Genomic DNA, 23,746 nt, shown 5'->3' with positions numbered 1-23,746 from the left:
AGTTACCATGATATTAAAAGATGAACAAAATGGGCATTGGTCTCTTTTTCCATCCAATAGATCCTCTGTCTTGCAATAAAGGATAAAGCAGCAATTGGTATTGTAGCTCCAAGTGTTCGTTCCAACACATTGCACAATTACTTACTTTTATTTGTTTAGCTTTCTACATGTGCCCCTACAGGAACTGCTCACCAGTTCTACTCCAGTGTTATGAGTCAAGTAAACAACTTGTGGATGGCAGTTTAGTGAGAAAACAAAACCTGTGTCGTCCCCAGGCTCTCAAAGGAGACCAAGCCAAAACCATTCTGGGATTTATGTTTTTACTGGTGGATTGCTCGTTGCCAATTACCCTGTCCCAGGGTGAATTCTTTTCACTTGTAAAAGCAAAACAGGTCAGAGAATGACTGGCAGGACTGTTATGTGTTATAATTTATTGAAATCAACTGTTCCACAACTTCTCAGGGTAATTATTCCGCACAGTAATAGTAACTGACTCAGATGGTGAAATTGTTCTATAAATTGGGGCATAGTGCAATCTGCTGCAGTGATTCATCCTCCCTGCAGTGCACATACTATATTCCTTCCTTGTTATTAAGCCCATATGCAACCTTGTTCCTCATTCAGTAAGGTTAAAAATTGCACAGATCTGGTTTGTGCTTTTTTTTTGACTGGGGAAAGCCAGCACACATCCACGCTAAATCTCAGCAGCTTGTGTTCCACTCAGGGAGAAGCACCCAAGCAAGTGATTTCAATAGAGTCTCATTACTTACAACCCTTTCCAAATCTGCATGTCAGATAAAAGTCCATTCTCACAACGCAATCCCAAACATGGCCTCTTAACAAAGAATTAACATTATCTTTTCATTTCAGGACACATATTATTGACTTTTATTGGCAGTTTGTGTTGCCTTTCAGAAGGTGTTGGCAAGCTTTCTTGATTAGTGAAGCTCATTTTTAGAGTATACGGCATGTTGAGTTAACTAGGGATTCTTGATGCTTCAAAAAGGTAGCAGTAATTTGTAGTGGATGAGGGTTCTTTGAATGTTGGCTTCCCTCTTGTCCAGCTATCATGAGTTTCACTGGTGAACACTGAAATGCCATTCCATCATGAGGATATCCCAGTTTAACTCAATGCTACAGTCATCCGATGATTACACATGCGGACCTCACCAGGACTACTCCTCAGACAACAATCAGGAACTCTCGATGTCTGCGGTGCAGAATTAGCCAACTTGGTCCATCTTGTCGGTGTTGGCTCCCACCCAGAGAAACTCAAATCTGATCATTGTTGAGATCTGGTTGGTTTACCTCCTGCCTGAGCTGAAAATTACTGAGCTCAATTGTCCTCAAAACGTCTCAGTCACAGATGACTTAAGCTGACCCAGGAACATCTTGTCTGTCTGGCTAACCCACACTGGGAACTGCAATTAGGAACTGAACCACCAAGGAACCAATGTTTTATGTCTTACTACTGAATCGTAAGTGCCAAATAAATAGACTTCGGATTGAATTACTTGCATTTCATGACACATTCAAAACTTTATTCATCTTTTTCAGAAGTTCAGAAAGCCAGCAGTTTTTAAAGTTGTTTTCTTTAGATATCAGGAAAGCCCGATGTCCTTAATGCTATATTTTTAAAAATTCTTTCTCAGAGTGTGCATGTCATTGCAATTCAGCACTGTTGACTGATGGCCCAGTCAGCACTGTTGGCCCTCCCTATTTGTCCCCTGAGAAAGTGCTAGTGAATCTCCTTGAATAAAAATGAATTCACTCTTGGGTGATTCTAGACATGGAAGAATCAACCGCATTGCTGCGGGTCTCGAGTCACGTGTAAACCAGACCAGGAAAGAATGGCAGATTTATCCCCGAAAGGACACTAGAGAACCGGATGGATTTTTAACAAGAATCTGATAGTTCCATGTCACCATTACTGACACTGTCTTTTTTTTCTTGATGATCCATCACTAAATCACCCAATTAGCAAATTAAACAAAATGACAATTAACGAACGTTCAAAATAACAAAAATAAAGAGGGGGGGCGTACAATGGAGGAAACGAAATGGAAATAGTCTTGCATGGGATATAATGCTCTCCAGCCCCTGTGGTGCCTACCTCTCTCTAAAGACTTTGAGCGTGCTGTTGAACCCATATGCTCCCTTTTCCAAGGACTCCTAAGCATGTACATAGCCATGGAAGAGAGGCAGCAGTGGGGAATTATGACTCCACTGAGACAATCTATTCTGGATTGACTTATTGAACTTAATTTAAACTTCTGACCTGTTGGAGTGGTGAAATTTGAACGCTCATCTTCAGTCCAGGCCTCTTGATCATGATGTCTGTGGTGCTGCATCATGGCATTGAGTTTCACTGTAAGCACATAGCGAGAATTCAGGTGTCCAACACACAATCTTAGTGTGTGAAGCTGTATCTCAGGAGCGCTAAGGATGGACAGAGCAATTGGCTTAATTCATTAAGGGCCGTCTGCCTGCTAAACAGAAGGCAGTTCAGCTGTCTACATTCCAAAACGTGCCGTCTGAATTGAATTGAATTAGCTTTATTGTCACATGTACTCAAATGAATACTGTGAAAAGTTTATAAGTCACCACTTGCAGTGCCATCTTAGGTATAGAGTACCGAGGTACAACCCTTAGTTATAGAATAGAGAAATAAAGGAAAAAAAGTTACATTACAGCTATACACAGTATAACCATGGGTCAGTAAAACAAGAATCAAGTTAAAAAGACAAACATCACATTCTGTGCTTAAAGGTGAGATTAAAAGTAATTTAAGGCAGATATCAGAAGTACTCCTTTCTGCAGAATAACAAACAGTTGGAATGGCTTGCTAGCAAGGATGGCTGTGGCTAACATAATGGATCCAATGACGAAACAGCTAGACCTTGAAATTGGGAGCTGGAATGCTGGGAAGGATGGATGAAGAGTTTTCTCACCCAGTCTAGTAACCTTGTGTTCAATTCTTTTCAGTCTTTGCATCTTTGTGCTGTTAACTTTATAATAATCTATTGCTTTCATCAGCACTTATCAAGTGTTTTGCCAGGAACATGTAGCCTTGGTAATGTTGCAGTTTAAACAGTCTTTATTTTTGTCCTGATTGTACATCCGTGAATTTGTTTGTGTCACCTTGGTTAAGCTGGTGACTGCCTTTTACCCAGTCCACAGCTGCAATCCTGCAATATTTGGTGGATTGGATTGCAATAAGGACTATGTTCAAGATAAATTCTTGAAAAGCACGTCTGAAGTCAGGGGAAATAGGAAAATAGTTGGAGATGATACCATGGGCTAAATCTTCCCAGATTTTGGCAAAGTGTCATTGTTACCAAGTTTCATGGAAAGTTTCTCACCACGGGGCCCTAGTAGAGGGTCTCCACTTTTGTCTGAAACTCGCCTTGTTAATGACCTCATTTAATGAGATTATAGGTGATCCCTTCGCTTGTTATTCAGCTGTTGACACTTTACTCACACCATCTTACACTCTTGATCACCTGCAGAGACCTATTATTCAGCCTGTTGACACTCCACTTTGAATGATCTTTTGATCTCACTGCCCAATGATCTTTCTGCCTATAAATTCTCTGCCTGTGTGCTTCTTTCTCACTTCACCTGATGAAGGGGCAGCGCTGTGAAAGCTTGTGATTTCAAATAAATCTGTTGGACTATAACCTGGTGTCCTCTGGTTTATGACATAATTCTATAATGAAAAGCTCTTTCATTATTCTTAATGATAACCCTTCATCATTGACACCTCAATCAGAGAGAACAGTTTTCGCCACTCACTCTATAAAACCCTTCGTAATTTTAAAGACATAGAACATAGAACAGTACAGCACAGTACAGGTCCTTTGGTCCATGATGTTGTGTCGACCTATTGTCCTACTCTAAGATTAAACCTTGCATACCCTACAGTTCACTATCATCCATGTGCCTATCCAAGAGTTGCTTAAATGTCCCTAATGTATCTGACTCCACTACCACTGCCGGCAGCGCATTCCACGCACCCACCACTTTCTTTGTAAAGAACCTACCTCTGACACCTCCCCTATACCTTCCTCCAATCACCTTAAAAATATGCCCCCTCATAATAGTCATTTCCACCCTGGGAAAAAGCAATACTTTGGCAATATCTTCTCCATGTCCTCTGTGTGTAGCCCTTCTATGTAACAACCGAAAGAACTGCGAATGCTGGAAATCAGAAACAGAAAAATAAATTGTTGGAAAAGCTCAGCAGATCTGGCAGCAACTGTGGAGAGAAATCAGAGTTAATGTGAGAATTTGAGTCTTCCTCAGCTCTGAGCTTTTGCAGCAATTTTTGTTTTTGTCCCTTTGTGTAACATTGTTCTTCATGGCAAGGTCTTTTCTCCAGGGTAGCAGAGTCCAAAACTAGAGGGCATAGGTTTAAGGGGAGAGGGGAAAGATTTAAAGGGGACCTAAAGGGCAACATTTTCACGCAGAGGGTGGTGTGTGTATGGAATGAGTTGCCAGAGGAAGTGGTGGAGGTGGGTAAAATTACAACATTTAAAAGACATCTGGATGGGTATTTGAATAAGAAGGGTTTAGAGGGATATGGGCCAAATGCTGGCAAATGGGACTAGATTAATTTTGGATACCTGATCAGAATGGACGAGTTGGACTGAAGGGTCTGTTTCCATGCTGTACAGCTCTATGACTCTATGACTTAGTTTCCCATTGTTGGGATATTCCTGGTGAATTTCTCTAATTTCATCTTTGTTCTGCAATAGGCTGTCAAAATCTGCAAACTGTATTACAACTGAGACCTAACTATTGCATTGCAGAAATTTATCTTCACCTACTTGTCCTTGTACTCTGTGCCCCAATCATGATAAGGTAATCAATACTTACCAAGTTGGGATAATTTACTAATGAGCTTTGTTGTTCAACGAACACTTTGAACTTCAGTCAGTGTTACAAGAGTCCAGCAAAGTGAGTATAAGCTAAGTACCACAGCATTCTGCCAACAGACCCTTCCAGCTGAGACTGAAGTCCTTTTAAAGACTCGACAATGGCGAGGTAAGGTGGGAATTAAGTTGTTACATTTCTAAAATCAGTTGAGTGTAAACTGCAGCTGGTAGATGAATTTGACACAGTTGCAGTTTAAATCCTGTCCATAATCTTTCTGCTACTTTAAAAATTTTACTGATTTTTTTGACTATTGTCAGAGCCATGTGACTTGGTTTATCACTTACGATCGCAAGTGATTGTTTTCATCTTCAGGGTGGGTAGTTAACCATCTGCTTTGAATGGCTTGGCATCCCTCCTTCATTTTAGACCATTCTCTTTGAATTATAATGGCCCAGTTGCTGATTTACTGAAAGTCATTGATCGCTTCAGGCCAATGAGCTGTCAGTGTCACATATGTATCTTGTCCACAAACATTTGCTCGCACTTAGCTGTGGCGTAACTTCGTGGGAAAAATTACCTTGTGGCAATCCTAAAGTTTACTTATACACAAACACAAGAAATGTGTCCCGAGGCACCCTACAACCAATAGAGTACTTTGTGGAAGTGTTGCAATGTAATGGCACCCAGTTTGCACACAGCAAGGTCACACAAACTGCAATGAGGCAATGATCAGAACATTGGTTTTAGTGATCTTTTTATTCATTCATGGGATGTGGGCATTGCTGGTTAAGACAGTATTTATTGTTCATCTGTGGTGAAAATGTGAGCTGCCTTCTTGAACTGCTGCAGACTTAAGGTTGTGGGGACACTCACAGTGCTGCTAAGGAGGGAGTTACAGGATTTTGACCCAGCAACACAGAGCAGCATGGTGGCTCAGTGGCTAGCACTGCTGTCTCATAGCGCCAGGGACCCAGGTTTGATTCTACCCTCAGTGACTGTCAGTGTGAAGATTGCACAATCTCCCCGTGTCTGCATGGGTTTCCTGCAGGTGCTCCGGTTTCCTCCCACAGTCCAAAGATGTGCAGGCTAGGTGGATTGGCCATGCTAAATTGCCCGTAGTGTTCAGGGATGTGCAAGCTAGGAGGATTAGCCATGGGAAATACAGGTCATAGGGAAGGGGGTTGGGTGTGGGTGGGATGCTCTTCAGAGGGTTGGTGTGGACTTGATGGGCCGAATGGCCTGCTTTCGCACTGTAGAGAATCTATGAACACTAAAGGAATGGCAATATGTTTACAAGTCAGGATCATATGGGGCTCAGAAAGGTACTTGTGCTCGTGTTTTTTCTAGGTGGTAGAGGGCATGGGTTTAGAAGTGCTTTCAGAAGAGCCTTGGTGAGTTGTTGCAGTGCATCTTGTAGCTGGTGCACACTGCTGCTTGTGTGCATTGGTGGTGGAGAGTGTATGATGATGATGTTTGATTACCAATCAAGCAGGCTTTTTCCCGAATGGTGTCAAGCTTCTTGAGTGTTGTTGGAGCTGCACTCATCGAGGCTAGTTTACAATCTTTCACTGTATTTCATAACAAAATACACATGACAATAAATAAATCAAATCAAATTGAGAATATTCCATCATACTCCTGACTTGTGCCTTGTAGATGGTGGATAGACTTTGGGGAGTCAGGAAGTGAGTTACTCAGTGCAGAATTCCCTACCACAGTATTTATGTGGCTAGTTCAGTTAAGTTTCAGTTCAGTGGTAAAGCCCAGGATGTTGATTTAAGGGGGGATTCAGTGATCACAATGTCATTAATCGTGTACGGCAATGGTTAGATTCTCTCTTGTTGGAGTTGGTGATTGCCTGGCATTTGTGTGGTGTGAACATTACTTGCTACTTGTTAGCCCAAACCTGGATATTGTTCAAGTCTTGATGCATTTGAACATAGACTGCTTCAGCATCTGCGGAGTCACAAATGGTGTGAACATTGTGCGGTCATCAGTGAATATCCCTATCTCTGATCTTATGATGCAGAGATGATTATTGATGAAGCCCACTAAAAATGTTGGGCCTTGGACACTACCATAAGGAATTTCTTCCATGATACCCTATGACTGAGATGACTGACATCCAACAACCACAACTGTCTTCCTTTGCACTCGGTATGACTCAACGAGTGAAAAATTTTCTTCTGATTCCAATTGACTGCAGTTTTGCTTGGGTTCCCTGATACTACAATTGGTCAAATATGGCCTTGATGTCAAAGGCAGTCACTCTCACTCTGTTTTTGAGTTATGAACATGGAACTGGAAAAGCACAGTAGGTCAGACAGCATCAGAGGTGCAGGAAAGTCAACATTTTGGGCCAAAACCCTCCATCAGGACTGGGGAGGGAAAGGGTAGCCCAGAAATAAATAGAGGGAGGGTGATGGGGTGGGGGAAGGGTAGGAAAGATGCTAATAGGTGGATGCAGGTAAGGGATTACAGTGATTGGTCAGTGAGAAGGGTGGAGCGGATAGGTGAGTAGGAAGATGGACAGGTTAGGACAGGTCAGGCAGGCGGAACATGGGATAAGGCTGAAGGATTTTGAAGCTGGTGAAGTCAATATTCTGGCCCTTGGGCTATAAGCTCTGAAGGCAAAATATGAGGTGTTGTTCCTCCAGTTTACATTTGGCCTCACTCTGACAGTGGAGGAGGCCAACGATGGACATGTCACCAGGAGAGTGGGAGGGGGTACTTAAAGTGGCTGGCAGCCAGAAGGTCAGATTGGTTGGTGCGTGTAGAGCGCTGATTCTCCGCGAACCGATTCCCAAGACTGCATTTGGTCTCCCCAGTAGAGAGGAGACCACATCGGGAACAACGGATGCAATAAATCAGGTTGTATGAGGCACAGGTGAATCTCTGCCAGATTTGGATGGATTGTTTAGGGCTTTCGATGGAGGTGAAATGGGAGGTGTAGGAGCAGGAGTTGCACCTCTTGCGGTTGCAGGGAAAGGTACCGAGTGAGGTGGAGAGTATAGAACTGACGAGAGAGTCACAAAGTGAACAATCCCTGCAGAAAGCGGACAGGGGTGGGGAAGGAAATATCTTTCTGGTGGTGGAAGTGTCGGAGGATGATACTTTGGATTCAGAGGTTTTTCCTTTATTCATTCACAGGATGAGGGCATTGCTGGCCAGGCAGCATTTATTGCCCATCCCTAATTGCCAAGAGGGCAGTTAAAAGTCAACCTAGTTGCTGTGGGTCTGGAGTCACATGTAGGCCAGACCAGACAAGGATAGCAGCTTCCTTTCCTAAAGAACATTAGTGAACCAGGTGGGTTTTTCCCCAACAATCAATTCATGGTTATCATTAGACTCTTAATTCCAGATATTTATTGAATTCAAATTCCACCATCTGCTGTGGTGGGATTTGAACCCAGGTCCCCAGAACATTATCTGGGTCTCTGGATTAACAGTCCAGCGATAATACTCACTAGGCCATTGCCTCTCTGATGGTGCAGTTGTATGTGACTACTAGGGGGGATTTCTATCCTTATTGTTGTTGGGGAGAAGGGGTTTGAGGGCAGAAGTATAGGAAATGGGGGAGATGTGGTTGAGGGCATCCTTAATTACAGAGGAGGGGAAACTACGGTCTCTAAAGTAGGGGGAACTCAAAACCTTCTAACTCAGGGATGCTGCCAAACAAACTCTTGAGTCTAGGTAATGTCTGTTGTAATTGTTTTAGTATTGCTAACTAAATACTTAGGTTAGAAGATGCAGTATGTATCAACACTGGAAAATGAACTGTATTGACAATGCAAGCTCTGCATTATGAAGTAAATTGAAAATGTACCGTGTGTATAGGTTGAGAAAAGGTGCTTTGATGCCACTTTTTAGTCAAATATGACACATTCTTCTGTGTACTCGGGAGCTGATTTAGTACACACCATCCTGTATCATGTCCAATCCACCATACCTGAACTGAATTAACCAGGTACATTTGTTGGTATACATATACGAATGAATGATTAATGATGACTTTCAATTAAATAGCATGATTTATACAAGACAAGCACAATTTAATCTTTATTTTTAAAAAAATACCTTGTGGCTGTCTTCATAATCCATTTGATCTAGGGTTTAATATTACTTGAAATGCCTTGTGTAAACACTGACATTAAAAAAACAATGAATTTAACAAATCATTTCCATTCAAACAGGAATTCTGTGCGTAGACAGTGTGCATATCCTGAGATTAATACACTGTAGCTGCAAAGCATTGATATCTAATTTGGCCAATAATTAGCATGTTATTTTTAATATGAAATTTACCAGCAGAATGTTTATTAACAACAGTTTAATTGTGTTTAATCATATGGAGGCTGTGGATATTAACTGGGCATTCATTTGAACTCTCTGCAAACTGACAGACAAAAAACTATATTAAAACCATAGTTGTTGGGTTGGGAGATTTATGCTTATGATATACAACTCTAAATAAATATAGATGTGTGTAAATATTGGCTCCAGTTCGATCTTTCATCCACAGGCCTTCTGGAATAGAATAAAATGAACATTATAAATGTTTGTTCACCTTCTAAAGGGAATTGATTATACTTTAAAGGGAAAAACAAAATGTAGTGCTGTGTGGAATGGGAATAATTGGATATGGGTACAATGAGTAAAAATATTTCCTTTTGTGTTGTGTTACAGTATGATTCAATTTCATGAATATAGCTTCCTCTAACATTCTAATTAGGAGGCTAACTTCAGAAGAGAAACTCTGCTACAAGAGCAGATACTTCTTCCTATTCTTACCATGCACCCTTCTTGCCTTCCTACGTAACATATTCCATGTACTGCTGATTTGTGGCAATCTGTGAATACAAGTGTGTCCGGTATTCACTAGGATCAGGGCTTAGACTGGCTAAACTCATTTTACATGGTATCTATAAAAGCTAAATAAAGAGGAGACGTTGAAGCTACAATGAATGAACAGCTGTACTGTGAGTTTCCCACTATCTAGTAAAGAGATAAGACCAGTTTGTGGCAATTTCAACCTAACACTATTTCTGTTAGTACTGTGATGTTGCCACCAGAGAGGAGAAGGTGAGTGGAGAGTATTAGTACATTTAATTTCAGATCACAGGGCATATGGTGCCAAGGTACGTTTGACATATATCTTTCCAGAGAGAATATCAATGTATGACAATCTCAATTGAATCGATCACCAGACTAAGAATGTTTCAGTGCCCTGTGGTTCTGTTTTTCTTAGAGCGACATTCAAAATGAATCATTCAGCAATAAAATCACTTTACAGCCAGCCAATGCAGTGACTACTATCGTGCAGGTTCTGTTTCCAGGGAACTGCAAATGTTGAAATCTGACTGATCTTTGACAGGAAAGATGATAATAAAAAGGTTTCTGTGGAAAAGACAAAACCAGCCAGAATTGATACTGAACTAATGGCATCAGATAAAAATATTATCAGAGATCAACAAAGCTGCAGGAAATGTAGCACTAACTTGGACAACTGCGATAAGAGAGATATATTGTTTTAGCAATGTTCAGAGATGCTACCAAAGGCAGGTGTGCTGAGACCCTCTGTAATATTTATTCTCCTGCATATTCTCAGAGTTTAAACATTGTGTGTAGGCAGTTAGCTGGCACAATGGCTTCGAACATTAGAATGCTACATTTTTTGCCTCTGGGCACTTGGGAATGATCAGATGGTAGTAGTGACAAGTAGCTGTAGAATGAGTTGATGGCTGCAACCAACAGACTTTGAGATTACGATGAGAATGAGCCTTGAAAAGGTCATAAAGGTGGCACTTGTGTTTGTCTGTGGTGGCAAGGTGAAAACTTCTAAATAGGGCTGGATTTTTAAAAGTGTCATCACACAGTAGAAAAAGCATCTCCATTTTTCAGCAGTCCAAATAGTTCTACATTTTACACAAGCATAAGTGTCATTAAAAAAATAACTATGGGCAACATGGTGCATTAACCTCAAACTGTATTTGCACAGTGAACGGCTGTAGATAAAGTCAAACTTTTTCAAAAGCAAACAAAGGGGTAGAGGAAATTTGGAAAGAGAAACAGTTTTGAGACATAGGTTTAGTGAATCATTCGAATAACTTCTTTCTCACAAATGTAAAATCTTTAAAACGCACAGGATCAGGAGGAAGAAACTAATTGTGGCAACATTGAGAGATATCCCAGAGTTTATTGTTCATGGAATCACTGTTATCAGCTCATCAGTTGAGTGATGGGGCAAAAAAAATTCAGTCCATTTAGTATTTAGTATCATCCTAGAATCCCTACAGTGTGGAAGCATGCTTTTCAGCCCACATTGACCCTCCAAAGAACATCCCCCCCACCCTATCTCTATAATCCTGCATTACCCATGGTTAACACACCTAGCCTGAGATCTCTGGACACCAAGGGGCAATTTCCCATGGCCAATCCACCTAACCTGCACATCTTTGGACTGTGGGAGGAAACAGGAGCACTCAGACACAGGGAGGACATGCAAAGTCCACACAGACAGTCACCCAAGGCTGGAATCAAACCCAGGTCTCCAGCACCATAAGGCAGCAGTGCTAACCACCGAACCACATCCACTAGTACTAAGACGTATTCTGTAGCTCTAAATATAGGTGCTTATTATCTGTTGTAACTCTATGTCCCGCACAAATGGCAGACAGTATCCTTTTAGTCTGAAATGTCAAGAACTCTGGTCTCAAGAAATGTTCTACCACAGAGTTTGCTCTAGTTCAGGTTCGTTCATTTACAACACGGAGCTCAGAATGAAATTGAGCCATCAAATTTGTCTTGAAAGAATGACCCTAATTATTCACCCTCCAAACATGCACATAAATTGTTTCATTTCGTTTTGTTAAAAAAAAATCCACCGGTCAGTCAGCGTGAGAATAGATTCACAACTGATTGGCTGAGCATTCCCAAGGTAAGGATTCAAATTAATTTTGAATCTTCAGTATGCACTGAGCAGTTTAAACAAGACAAACAAGAATATGGAAATGAATGAGAAAGAGTAATTTGCATTCCCAGTCACACTTCATGATGACATTGGCAAACAGCTACATGGCTTAACAACAATGCTTGGCTTTTTTATACCAAGCCAGTGTTGGTAAGTGAGTGATAATATTCATTATTCGTGAAATAATCCCTAATTATAGTCTGCAGATAGGAACAATGAACATTTCTTTTTCCCTGTGGTTACTTGACTGACACAGCTTTCCACAGCAGTTTCACTGAATATATTACAGATATCAACATGACAGCACATATTTCTTATATGATTTTACACTTTCCGAACAAGCAGTGACTGATATTAGTGTCTCATTGCAGGACTGAGCTAGAGCTAAAACTGACAGAAACACTATCTCAAGTAGGATGACATGTGCAGCTTTCACCACTGCATTTTCAGATAGCTCTCAAGAAAACTGAGGTTGTTTTAGAATGCAGTAAGTCCAGTTCCGGAACATTATTTATTTACAATGTGTAATTAGTCGTGGGTCACAGAGCACTCCAGTCTCTGGGTTTGAAAGTTTTGGGTTCAACACCCACTCTACATGCTTGATTTGATTTGATTTATTGTAATCATGTGTACCTAAGTACAGTGAAAAGCTTTGTCTTACAAACAGTACAGGCAGATCATAGCAAACAAGGACATACAAATCAAAGGATGCTTAGACAGAGTGAGGCATACAGGTTACACTGCGCAGGAGGTGCGCAGAGCAAGATCAACATTAATAAGATCAACATTATTTGAAGTGAGACAGGTCCATTCATCAGTCTAACAACGGCAGGGAAGAAGCTGTTCTTGAACCTGAATCTTGACTGAGGGAGTGCTGCACTGTTGAAGGTGCCATTTCTTCAAATGGGGTACTGAATTGAAGCCCCTGCCTGCCTTCTCAGCTAGGTGTGTGTGATCCCATGTGTGTACAGGATTATTTGCAGGAAACATAGGGGAGTTATTTCTACTGTCTGGCCCATGTTTAATCGTTCAATCAATATCATTAAAATAGATTTTCTGGTGATTATCATATTGCTGTCTTATGGGAGCTTGCTGTGTAAAAATTGCCTGCCATGTTTCTTCCAGCTGTGACTACCATGCAACAGCATGGAATTGGCTGTGACGCACTTCAGGATGTCCCAACATCGTGAAAGGCAGCGTCTGTGGACAGAAAAAGAGGATTAAAATTTCAGAGCAACTCGGCTTCATCAGTTAGCCCCAGTGGAGGAATTGACATCTGATAATCAGAATTTGTTGAGTTTTATTTCCCTGGTCCACAGCATCAACAAGATGGTCTGAGATCAGTATAGAGTAACAAGTGAAGCTAAGGTGACCTGATTTGGTCTAGTTTGGTCTAGTTTGGAAATTTGAGTTAATTTCTACATCTCCATTGAAAAAACTTTCAACTTGCTCTTTGATTAGCTTTGTACTGAGAGGACAATTGAATGGTCAATAATAACACAAAAAAAAACTTTGCAGATCCTTATACTGGGAAACTCTTGGTATGATGCCTTGAATGTTTTCACATGCTTTTTTTACTCTGAGGAAATCCAATGTTGCGTTTTTGGTCCTTCTCCTACAGCCAGGGAGCACTGTGACTGTAGGTACCAGCCCCAGTTTGTACAACACATAGAATTCTACAGCTCAGAAATAGCTAATAATTACCCAACAAGCCTACATCAATGTTTATGCACCACATGAGCTCCTGCTATTCCATTTCACTTCATCTGATTGTTGGCCATTGTATTTACTATGGTAAAGCACTGATCAACTGTGAATCATAGAATCATAGAATCCCTACAGGGTAGAAGCAGGTTATTCGACCCATCGAGTCCACACTGACCTTCTGAAGAGCATCCCACCCAAACCCACTGCCCTAACCTATCCCTGTAACCCCACATTTCCCATGGCTAACACATACATCCCTGGACACGATGGGTAATTTGATACGGCCAATCCACCTAAACTGCACATATTTGGATTGTGGGAGGAAACTGCAGCATCCGGAGGAAACCCCACACAGAGATGGGGAGAATGTGCAAGTTCCACACAGACAGTCGCCCGAGAGTGGAATTGACCCGCGAAGGGTGACATTGGTGCACTTTTGTCAACTTTACACACTTAGTTTGGGGAGTAAGTCTTTCATTCACAGCAAGCTCTTGAATAGCCTGCCTTGCTTGCTATTTGTTAATATTTTATGAGACACTGAGCCTGTTTGGCACAAAGGCCATCCAGATTTGCTGATATCCATGTGTGATGAAGTGTGGCAGGTCGAATAGGTACAATGCTTCCTGACAGGAACGTTGACAGATATATGCATCCATGTCAAAAGTGTCAGCCTGTACAGACAGGGACTTTCTCAGAGTCATTCCTGTTTCATTCTATAACTTTGCGGAAGGATAGAGGAAATCCCATTAATGGAGATATATGAGATCCACCATAACTTTGGCCAACTTATGACAAAAGCTGCTCTCATGAAATTCAGATTCATATTATTCAGAGTTGTGTAAGCACCAGGGGCCTAGACAGAGTCTGGCTGAATTATATTTCAGCATCAGTCCCACTCCCCAGAGCTAGTCCTTTGTGTAGTTCCATTCTCAGTGATACGTGCATGTTGCTCAGTTCCCCATTATCTGCTCTATGCTCAATTACCTTGAGTCATTATTTAACACATAGGTAAGCACAAAACCACTAATGAAGTAAATGGTTCCATATTGTTGGAGAAGGGAAGAATGTTGCAGTGCACACATTCAAGATTTTGCTATTATAGCTTTAGGACTCGGAACAAACTATGTTCCAATATTTAGTAAAAAGCAATAAGATGGACAATGTAGAAATTGCAAATAAAGACAGAAAATGCTGGAAATACTCAGTACATCAGCCAGCATCTGAGACAGTAGGGTAAGGTTAATGCTTCAGGTTGATTACTTTCCATGTATTCTGAAGAAAGCTCATTGACTTGAAACATTAACCTGACTTTTCTCTCTTGCTCGGTACTTTTGGCATTTTCTATTTCAATAAGTTGCTGCTCTTATTCAGCATAAAATCAATACCGTTCCAAAACTGCTGTCTTGCCATGTTCGAATGGAGGAAAGAAGACTTGAATTCAAAACCATTCATGAAAAAAAAACCCCCGTGATCTGAAGTATCATAGCATAGGGAAATTAAAGATTGATTAGCCAGAGAGAAAATGATGAAATATAAACTGCTACATTGCATAAGGAAAACAATGACATGCATTCAATTTCATTGCATTCCTGCATTATTCTGTTTTGTCTTGTTGCATTTCAGGATTTTTATTCTTGTGGTTGGAATTGTGCTCCTTCTCCAAACTGTCATTGTCAAGCCTGAGGTAAGTAGCATTCAATGAGTGAAAGACTGACTGATTATGGGAAGTAACAGATATGTGAAAGAAATGGTAGGCACACAGCCAGCCTGAAAGCTTGCATAATATCTAAATTTACAACTTGCTGGAAGTTGCTCCGCATTATTATATAAAATTGACGCAGTGAGAAAGAATAGATTAACATTAAGCAACCATGCTAAGTAGCTTTTGTTTATCTACTAGTATTAAACGGAATTTGTCCACTTGGCTCCTAGCCCCTTTATTATCTTGGTACAAACATGGGCACAAAGGCTGAATTCCAGACGTGAGATGAGAGTGACTGCCCTTGACATCAAGACCACAAAAATTACATTAATGAGGATTGAAAGGGAAACTCTCCCCTAGCAGCTACTTAACACCCTGGTTATAATCTCTTCCAATCTCTTCTGTTGGGCAGAAGGTGCAAAAATGTAAACACATGTACAAACAGATTCAAGAACAGCTTCTTCCCTGCTGTTATTAAATATCTGAATGGACCTCTCAAAACTTCAAAGTTAATGTTGATCTCATTCTTTGTGCACCTTCTCTGCAGCCGTAACATTGTATTCCTCGCCCTGTTATATTATCCTAATGCACTTTGTATGGTATGATCCTTCCGTACTGCACGCAAAACAAAACTTTTTATTGTACCTAGGTGCAGGTGACAATAATAAATCAAATCAATGGGAGATGGTTCTGGCTGCTGAAAGCAGTCCCAGGAATTCCCTACCATTTTCATCAATGATTTTCACACCATCGTAGGGGCAGAAGTGGGGATGGTTGCTGATGTTCATACAGTGTTTAACGTCAAAGGAAATCTCTCAGTTGCTGAAACAGTCCAATGCTGCATATCACAAGATCTGGAAAACATCCGATCTTGGACTGATGAGTGGCAGGTAATGTTCACACCATACAAATGCCAGACAATGATAATCTCAACTGCAGGATGATTAATGAAAACAAGCAATTATCATTTAGAGTTGACAAACATTGCTTTTATTTGTATAAAATTTCTTGACCTACTATTTTAACAAGGGCATTGAGTAGTTTAAAAAACACAGATTAATGGCTGTATTTAAACACCGGATGATGAAAAATTGCAACATACATTAAGCATTTAACTACTGTACTTCACAACAATAATTTCTAGGCTGCTGTAAATTCCAAATATTTAAACCAAATATCAGAAGTATTAAGGTGTAGAAGTTCCACAAGGGCATCTCTCAATCTTCTGCCTTAACTTCTGCAGAATCCCTGAGCAAGAATATGAATAGTTTACCCAAACAACTAACAGGAAATTGGGAGAACTCCAATGAACATTCTACTCCTCAAATTAAATGAAAACCATTGCTTACTTTTAAATATAGGGGCGGCATGGTGACTCAGTGGTTAGCACTGCTGCCTCACAGTGCTAAAAACACAGGTTTGATTTCAACCTTGGGTGACTGTCCATATGGAGTTTGCACATTCTCCCCGTGTCTGAGTGGGTTTCTGCCAGGTGCTCCAGTTTCCTCCCACAGTCCAAAGATGTGCAAGTTAGGTGGATTGGCCATGCTAAATTACCCATAGTGTGCAGGAATGTGTAGGTTAGGTGCATTAGCCATGGGAAACACAGAATTACAGGGACAGAGTAGGGGGATGGGTTTGGGTGGGGTGCTCCTCAGAGGATCAGTGTGGACTCATTGAGCTGAATGCCCTGTTTCAACACTGTAGGGATTCCATAAAGAAAAAGCTCCGGGCATTGTAATAATTCCTTAAGTTTTTGAAATTCTCTTTCTATTGGAAATAGCAGAAACTTCGCACTGTGTAGCTCAGCCATTTTGACCTTTGTAAGTTGTATCATAAATAATATGGCAGACTGAAAATTTACTGTATGAAAATGCATAAAACAATCGTAAAATACCATCACAATAGATTAAAGTTGCATGCTGAGGCCACTTATTCATCCCCAGGATGTTGGCATCACTGGCAAGACCAGCATTTATTGCCAATCCCTAACTGCCTTGAGAAAGTGGTGGTGAGCTGCTTTATTGAAACACTGCAGTCCACATGGTATAAGGACACTGAAAATGCTGTTAGGAATAGAGCTTCAGAATTTTGACCCAGTAACAACGAAGGAACGGCAGTAAGACTCCAAGTCAGGGTAGTGAGAGAACTGGAGATGAACTTGCAGGAGGAGGTGTTGCATACATCTGCTGCCCTAGTACTTCTGGGTGGTAGCATCATGGGAGGTGCTGCCTTAGCTAGTTTACTGCAGTGCATCTTGTAAATAGGACACATTGCAGCCTGTGTGCAGCAGTCATGGAAGGGGGTAAATATTTAAAGCAGTGAATGCATGTGTTGATCAATTGGTTGCTTTGTCCTGGGTGATGTTGACATTTTTGAATGTTGTTGGAGGCACACTCATCTAGGCACTCCCGTCTTGTGACTTGTACTTGATGGACAGGCTTTCTAGATAGGAGTCAGGAGGTGAGTCACAATTGAATCCCAATCCTCTGCCTTCATCTCGCAGCCACACAATTTATGTTGTTCATCCAGTTAATTTTAAGATTAACGATAACTTCTTCAGAAAAAATGAAGGGTCTAGGCCCAAAACGTCAGCCTTCCTGCTCCTCTGATGCTGCTTGGCCTGCTGTGTTCATCCAGCTCTATACCTTGGCATCTCTAATATTCTGGGGACTTGGGTTTGAATCCAGCCATGGCAGATGGTGGAATTTGAATTCAGTATATTTAAAAAATCTGAAATTATGAATCTAATGATGACCATGAATCGATTGTCAGGAGAAAAACCCATCTGGTCCATTAATGTCCTTTAGGGAATGAAACTGCCATCCTTACCTACATGTGCCTCCAGACTGGCAGCAATGTGGTTGACTCTCATCTGCCCTCTGGGCAGTTGGGGATGGGTAATAAATGCTGACCTAGCCAGCAATGCCCTCATGCTGTGAATGAATAACAAAAACAAGTGGCATGTTCAATGATGGTATTACCTGTGAATATCAAGACGAAAAATATTGGCTACTCTTTGATTAATGCCAGCTACTTGTGTGGCATGAGTGGACATTAATTCAAATGAATGAACTGTCCTGAATTCAACTTCATTTGGCAGTGACAGATAGATTCTACAGTAATATACTGGGGTTGTAGATGTTGGCTGCCAAACATTGAGCTGAGGTGAAAAGCTTCAATGATCTATCACCAAATGGGGAGGGGGCAATGGCCTAGTGGTATTATCACGAGACTGTTAATCCAGAGACCCAGGTAATGTTCTGGGGACCTGGGTTTGAATCCTGCCACAGCAGATGGTGGAATTTGAATTCAGAAATATCTGGAATTAAGAGTCTAATGATGACCATGAATCCCTTGCTGGTTGTTGGGAAAAACCTATCTGGTTCACTAATGTCCTTTAAGGAAAGAAACCACCATCTTTAACTCATCTGGCCTACATATGACTCCAGACCCACAGCAATGTGTTTGACTCATAGCTACCCTCTGGGCAATTAGGAATGGGCAATAAATGCTGCCTGGCCAGCAACATTCTTATCCTGTGACTGAATAAAGGAGAAAAAAAAAGCCCATGAGAGGTCACAGTTGAAGGAAGAGCAACTGTCACTGTATTTCAGGAAATAAAATTCCACTTCTTGATATGTCAAAGAGATTTATAAATCTCATGTCCATGGCTGCACATCTGAAACAGTATTTGAAACATCCTGATGAATCATCAGTACTTTCATTGCAAAGATCAAAGTCCTGGTATTTGCACAGTCTGGCACCTTAGTTGGTTAAGTGGGACAAACTCTGTGAGCCTGCTAACACCCAAGACTCTCACCCAATACTTCTTCATTTACCACTGGTACAATTTTGTTGTCAGTGATAATTGAGCAGTAAAATTATAGAGTCCAAATTGAGGGCCCTAATTGTTTAGCACTTCTGTGATCCATGTTTGTTTGATAGCCTGAATGTTAATGAGTATCAACAAGAGAGAAATCATTGCCAGTTTCAACATGCCTGGCAAATCCAGAAATTGAATTATGACTAGTTTCAATGTCCAACATAAATTCCAGATTGACAGAAAGCACGTCAACTTAAACTTCTGCTTCCTGCTGCTGTATAGCCCTCACATGCTGAATAAAACTAGATAAAAGGGCATCTTTAAGGTTATTTTGTCTAAATGAAACAGCCATAATCTTCCCTAGGTAATGTTCCGAGCGCCAATAAACAATTAAGGAGTGTGTGCAATTATGGCATCAATTCATTAAAATTAATCCCTCAACAATCAATTAAGTGATGACCTTAATGATTATGCTGGCTTTATTCATCAGTAAGCTCAATATTTTCCAACTCAAAGTGCAAACTGTTGGGTAAATATTAGCCAAAGTTCGTTACAATCGACCATCATTATTCGACTAATGGAAATTAGTTATTTTACAAGTGGAGCACACATTGTTTTTTCAATATTCAGCTTTTATCCATTTGACTGCTTTTTTACATCCATGTAGGTGATAGCGATCACATCACAACACTGAAGAATAGCTAGCTGTTTAACTGTTGCACTAAACAATAGTATATACATGATCAGAGGTCTAGTATTAACAGTTGGGTGCATGGTAATTGATTTTATGCCCTGCCTCAACAAGGCTCTGTAATTACATGTTCAGGTGAGACTGTCCTATTCCATCCATGTGACATTACAATTTTGAACCCTTGATCCATTGAGCAATATTCCACTTTAGTGTCAACCTATGTCAAATTGTGGGAGAACCAAACCTACTTTGAACTTCTTTAACTGAGGAACGCTAAGAGCCCCCAGTGGAAGGAGAATGCAATTCTTTATCTATGAGCCTAATGTCAAAGAGATAACGTCTTAACCCCTGTGCCACCCTGTGCCTAAATTACCATAACATTTCAATATCCTTTTTGGTTTTGTACTCAACAGAAACAGCAAGCAGAGGGTGGAATTCCTCATGATGAGCCACTGAATGAACCAGAGGAAGATCGAGATATGATCTATCACAGCCTGCCAGATAACCTTCATCACAACCTTCAGCCAGAGATGGTTGTGTTACATGAGACACCATTGAATGAGCCAGAAGAAGATCGAGATATGATTCATCACGGTGATTCAAATATTCTTCAACAGGAGTTGCAGGCAAAAAGGGAGCACGACACAGTATTAATTGAACCAGCAGAAGATTATAACAATGCTGAAATTACTGGACATAAACATCATGTCAAGTTGGTTTTGCCATATGAGCCGTTAAATGAGTCTGAGGAAGATCGAGATATGATGTATCATAGCCTGCCCGATAATCTTCATCACAACCTCCAGCCAGAGATGGTCAAATTACATGAGACACCAATGAATGAGCCAGAAGAAGACCGAGATATGATCCATCATGGGATATGAAATCCTGATTGTCCTCCAATACAGTTATATAGAACAGGAGATAGAAGATTTGATTCATCACTGCATTAATTTAAAGCTGCAGGAAACAGGACTGATGCAATCAGAACAGTTTTGAAATACCAGAATTCCATAACTCAACAATGAAAGTTATTAAGATCAAAACAGAAATGAAATGTCTTTGAGAAATCAAGTTTCCAAGCGCTAATTTAAAAACAGAGCGGAAAAATAATTGCGGTCATTTCATTGCATTAGTGTTGGAACTATTTTGACTCATCACTGCTAAGTCACATATTGTGTCTTTAATCACAGGCATCAAGAATTAGCAGTCAAAAATGAACAAGGCCCCAGAAAGGATAATCCTTCCACCAGTACTAAAAAATAAATCGAGTGATGACAATATGTAAACCATGACATAATGCAGTGAGATAATAATGGGATTTTTTTTGAGTTACTGTAGCACTCGGGAAGTGAATTGGGAATCTCATTTCCACTACAAAAGGAGTTGGCATCATCTTTTCCGCAAAGTTATGCTGATCCATCAAGAACAGCTCTGTGCAAATTCTCGGCAAAATGTGTCTGAACATATCAAAGCTCTATCAAGAATTCCTCCACCTCAAAGTTTAAAAGATATTTATCGATCTTAATGAAGTGAGTTGAAGGCCTTCCCAAAACAGCTGAGCAAGGAAAAACAGATTTAATATTCTTATCCCTCAATGTTAAAATTAATGCTATGAGTTTAAGAAACAAATTAAATATTCAGAAGAAATATTTACCACATTAAAAACCAAAAGAACTTCAGATGCTGTAAATCAAAAATATAAACAGAAGTTGCTGGAAAAGCTCAGCTGGTCTGGCAGCATCTGTGAAGAAAAAATCAGAGTTAACATTTCGTTCAGAGGAAGGTTCACTGGACCTAAAACATTAACTCTGATTTTTTCTTCACAGATGCTGCCAGACCTGCTGAGCTTTTCCAGTAACTTCTGTTTTTGTGTCTGCCACATTATATTGCTGCTCTTCACTGCCTAACTGTAGGAAATTAACAACCACAGTGATTGGAGATTGAATTAAGTTTGAACTTTAATTACACATCAAAATATTTTTACAGATTCACTCTGTTTAATGAAAGCTTTTCAATTATCTCACTGACTTTTGATTTGTTTCTTTGGGGGTTTCAATTGCATCATGCAATTTAGGTGCTGATGTTAGAAAATAGTGATACATAAATGTACTCAGAGATGCTGGGCAAATAGATGCTGGAGTCCGAGATAACACAGTGTAGAGTTGGAGGAACACAGCAGGCCAGGCAGCATCAGAGGAGCAAGAAAGTTGATGTTTTGGGTCGGGATCCTTCTTCAGAAATGGGGAGGGGGAAGGGAGCTCAGAAATAAATAGAGAGGGGAGGGATGGGGCTGGGGAAGGTTGGAGGGATGGTGGTAGATGAGTGCAGGTAGGGAGTGGTGGGGATTGGTCAGTGAGGTGGGAAGAGCGGATAGGTGGGACAGAAGATGGACAGGTTAATAAATGCACAGCCTCACAGCCATCAGGAAGAAGGATTAACTGTGTTGCATGTTTCTTTCAGTGAGCACATTGTCAGCCTTTGGAGGAGTTTGTTTTTATACTTAATATGCTACAGATTCACATTTTAGTCCAATGGGGAGATGATTCTGTTCCCCACCTATGAAGGCTTGTCCCTCATTACCATTGGGTGAAAATGTCTTAGTCGGGCTCCCCTCTTGCTAGCTGTAGCCTTCTCTTTGGTACAGGTCTGCCCTCTCCACTTTTACCCCACCATGCCAAGGTGTGATGGGTAATGTCTGAGCCCTGAGAATCCTGCCAGTATTCCCCACCTGCTTCCCCAAATACAACAGACACCTCCTCTTGAGGAGTCCCTCTTTGTCCTCCTCTCCCTTCGATGGGAGCTGGGTGAAATCCCAGGAAGCCACGACTGGCTCCTCACTCTGCACCCATCTCTCCTCAGAAACTTACAGCTCCGTCAATCCGTACATCCCCATTCCAGATTTCTTCCAAACTTCATATTCTCCTCCAGTTAACTCTTAAAGAGCTTTTAGTTGGCTTCAGTAGGGAGGAAAGCATAACCCTTCTTCCTGTTTCCCTGTATCCTGGTGAATATTGTCACTGTACTAGTATAGGACCATAGGAATTAGGAGTGTGAGCAGGCAATTAAATCCTTCCAGCCTGCTCTGCTACTTAACATGATCATGGCTGATCTTATCCTGATCTCAACTTCACTCTCCTGCCTGTTCCCCTTAGCCCGTTATCCCAATTTTCATCAAAAACGTATCTATTTCTTTTTTGTCGGAGCAAGTGACTGCAGATGCTGGAATCTGCAATGGAAATAAAAAATACTAGAAATCACAGCAGGTCAGGCAGCATCCATGGAGAGAGAGCAAGCTAACGTTTCAAGTCTAGACTGACACAGCTTGAATCTGCTTCCCATTTAAATAATAATTTGGCCTTTTATTTTTCCGGCCAAAATGGGCAACCTCACACTTATCCAGATTAAACTCCTTCTGCCAGATTGTGGGCCATTCTCCTTGTCTAGCAATACCCATCTATAAACTCTTTATCTCCTCATCACAGCCTGCTTTTCCACCTATTTTAGTATCATCCATGAATTTTGCTAATGCTGCACTCTGTCACTGCTTGCAGATCATTTCTCTAGATTGTAAATAGTTGAGGTCCGAGAAGTGAGCCCTGCAGCACCCCACTGGTTACAGTTTGTCATCCAGAGAAGGACCCATTTATCCTGACACTCTGTTTTCTATCAGGCAGCCAATCCTCTATCCAAGCCAATGCACTAATCCGAACCCTCTGGGGTCGAGCCTATTTTTTTTGGATCCCTATCCCCAGTCCCCCACTTTCACTCCTTCTATCTCTAATCTAAAGAGGCTAGTGAATTCAGCTTTATCTCTTATTGAATATGTAATGACTCTTATGAAAGGGATAGACAAGTGTCATTTAGACAGGGTGTAGAGCTGGATAAACACAGCAGGCCAAGCAACATCAGAGGAGCGGGAAGGCTGACGTTTCGGGCCTAGACCCTTCTTCAGAAAATGAAGAAGGGTCT

General features: G+C 41.0%; 1 protein-coding gene across 1 annotated transcript; it reads left to right on the top strand.

Moving 5' to 3' along the window:
- Positions 1 to 5,005: 5,005 nt before the first annotated feature.
- Positions 5,006 to 21,457, top strand: si:ch211-217g15.3 (uncharacterized protein LOC368914 homolog). The gene is made up of 3 exons (XM_048616321.1): positions 5,006 to 5,046; positions 15,179 to 15,239; positions 20,188 to 21,457. Exons 1-3 carry the CDS (start codon positions 5,039 to 5,041, stop codon positions 20,656 to 20,658), a joined length of 540 nt encoding a protein of 179 aa, XP_048472278.1. The 5' UTR covers positions 5,006 to 5,038; the 3' UTR covers positions 20,659 to 21,457.
- The last annotated feature ends 2,289 nt before the right edge of the window (positions 21,458 to 23,746 follow it).

This window comes from Rhincodon typus, chromosome 34 (genome assembly GCF_021869965.1).
Source record: "Rhincodon typus isolate 14 chromosome 34, sRhiTyp1.1, whole genome shotgun sequence".
Taxonomy (NCBI): domain Eukaryota; kingdom Metazoa; phylum Chordata; class Chondrichthyes; order Orectolobiformes; family Rhincodontidae; genus Rhincodon; species Rhincodon typus.
Note: the sequence above shows the minus strand (reverse complement) of the source record. Positions and strands in the feature narration are given on the sequence as shown.

Bases quoted from the DNA above. Each gene is read 5' to 3' on its own strand.
- si:ch211-217g15.3 (XM_048616321.1), top strand. The intron at 15,240-20,187 runs GTAAGTAGCATT...TGTACTCAACAG, and splicing joins CTGTCATTGTCAAGCCTGAG to AAACAGCAAGCAGAGGGTGG.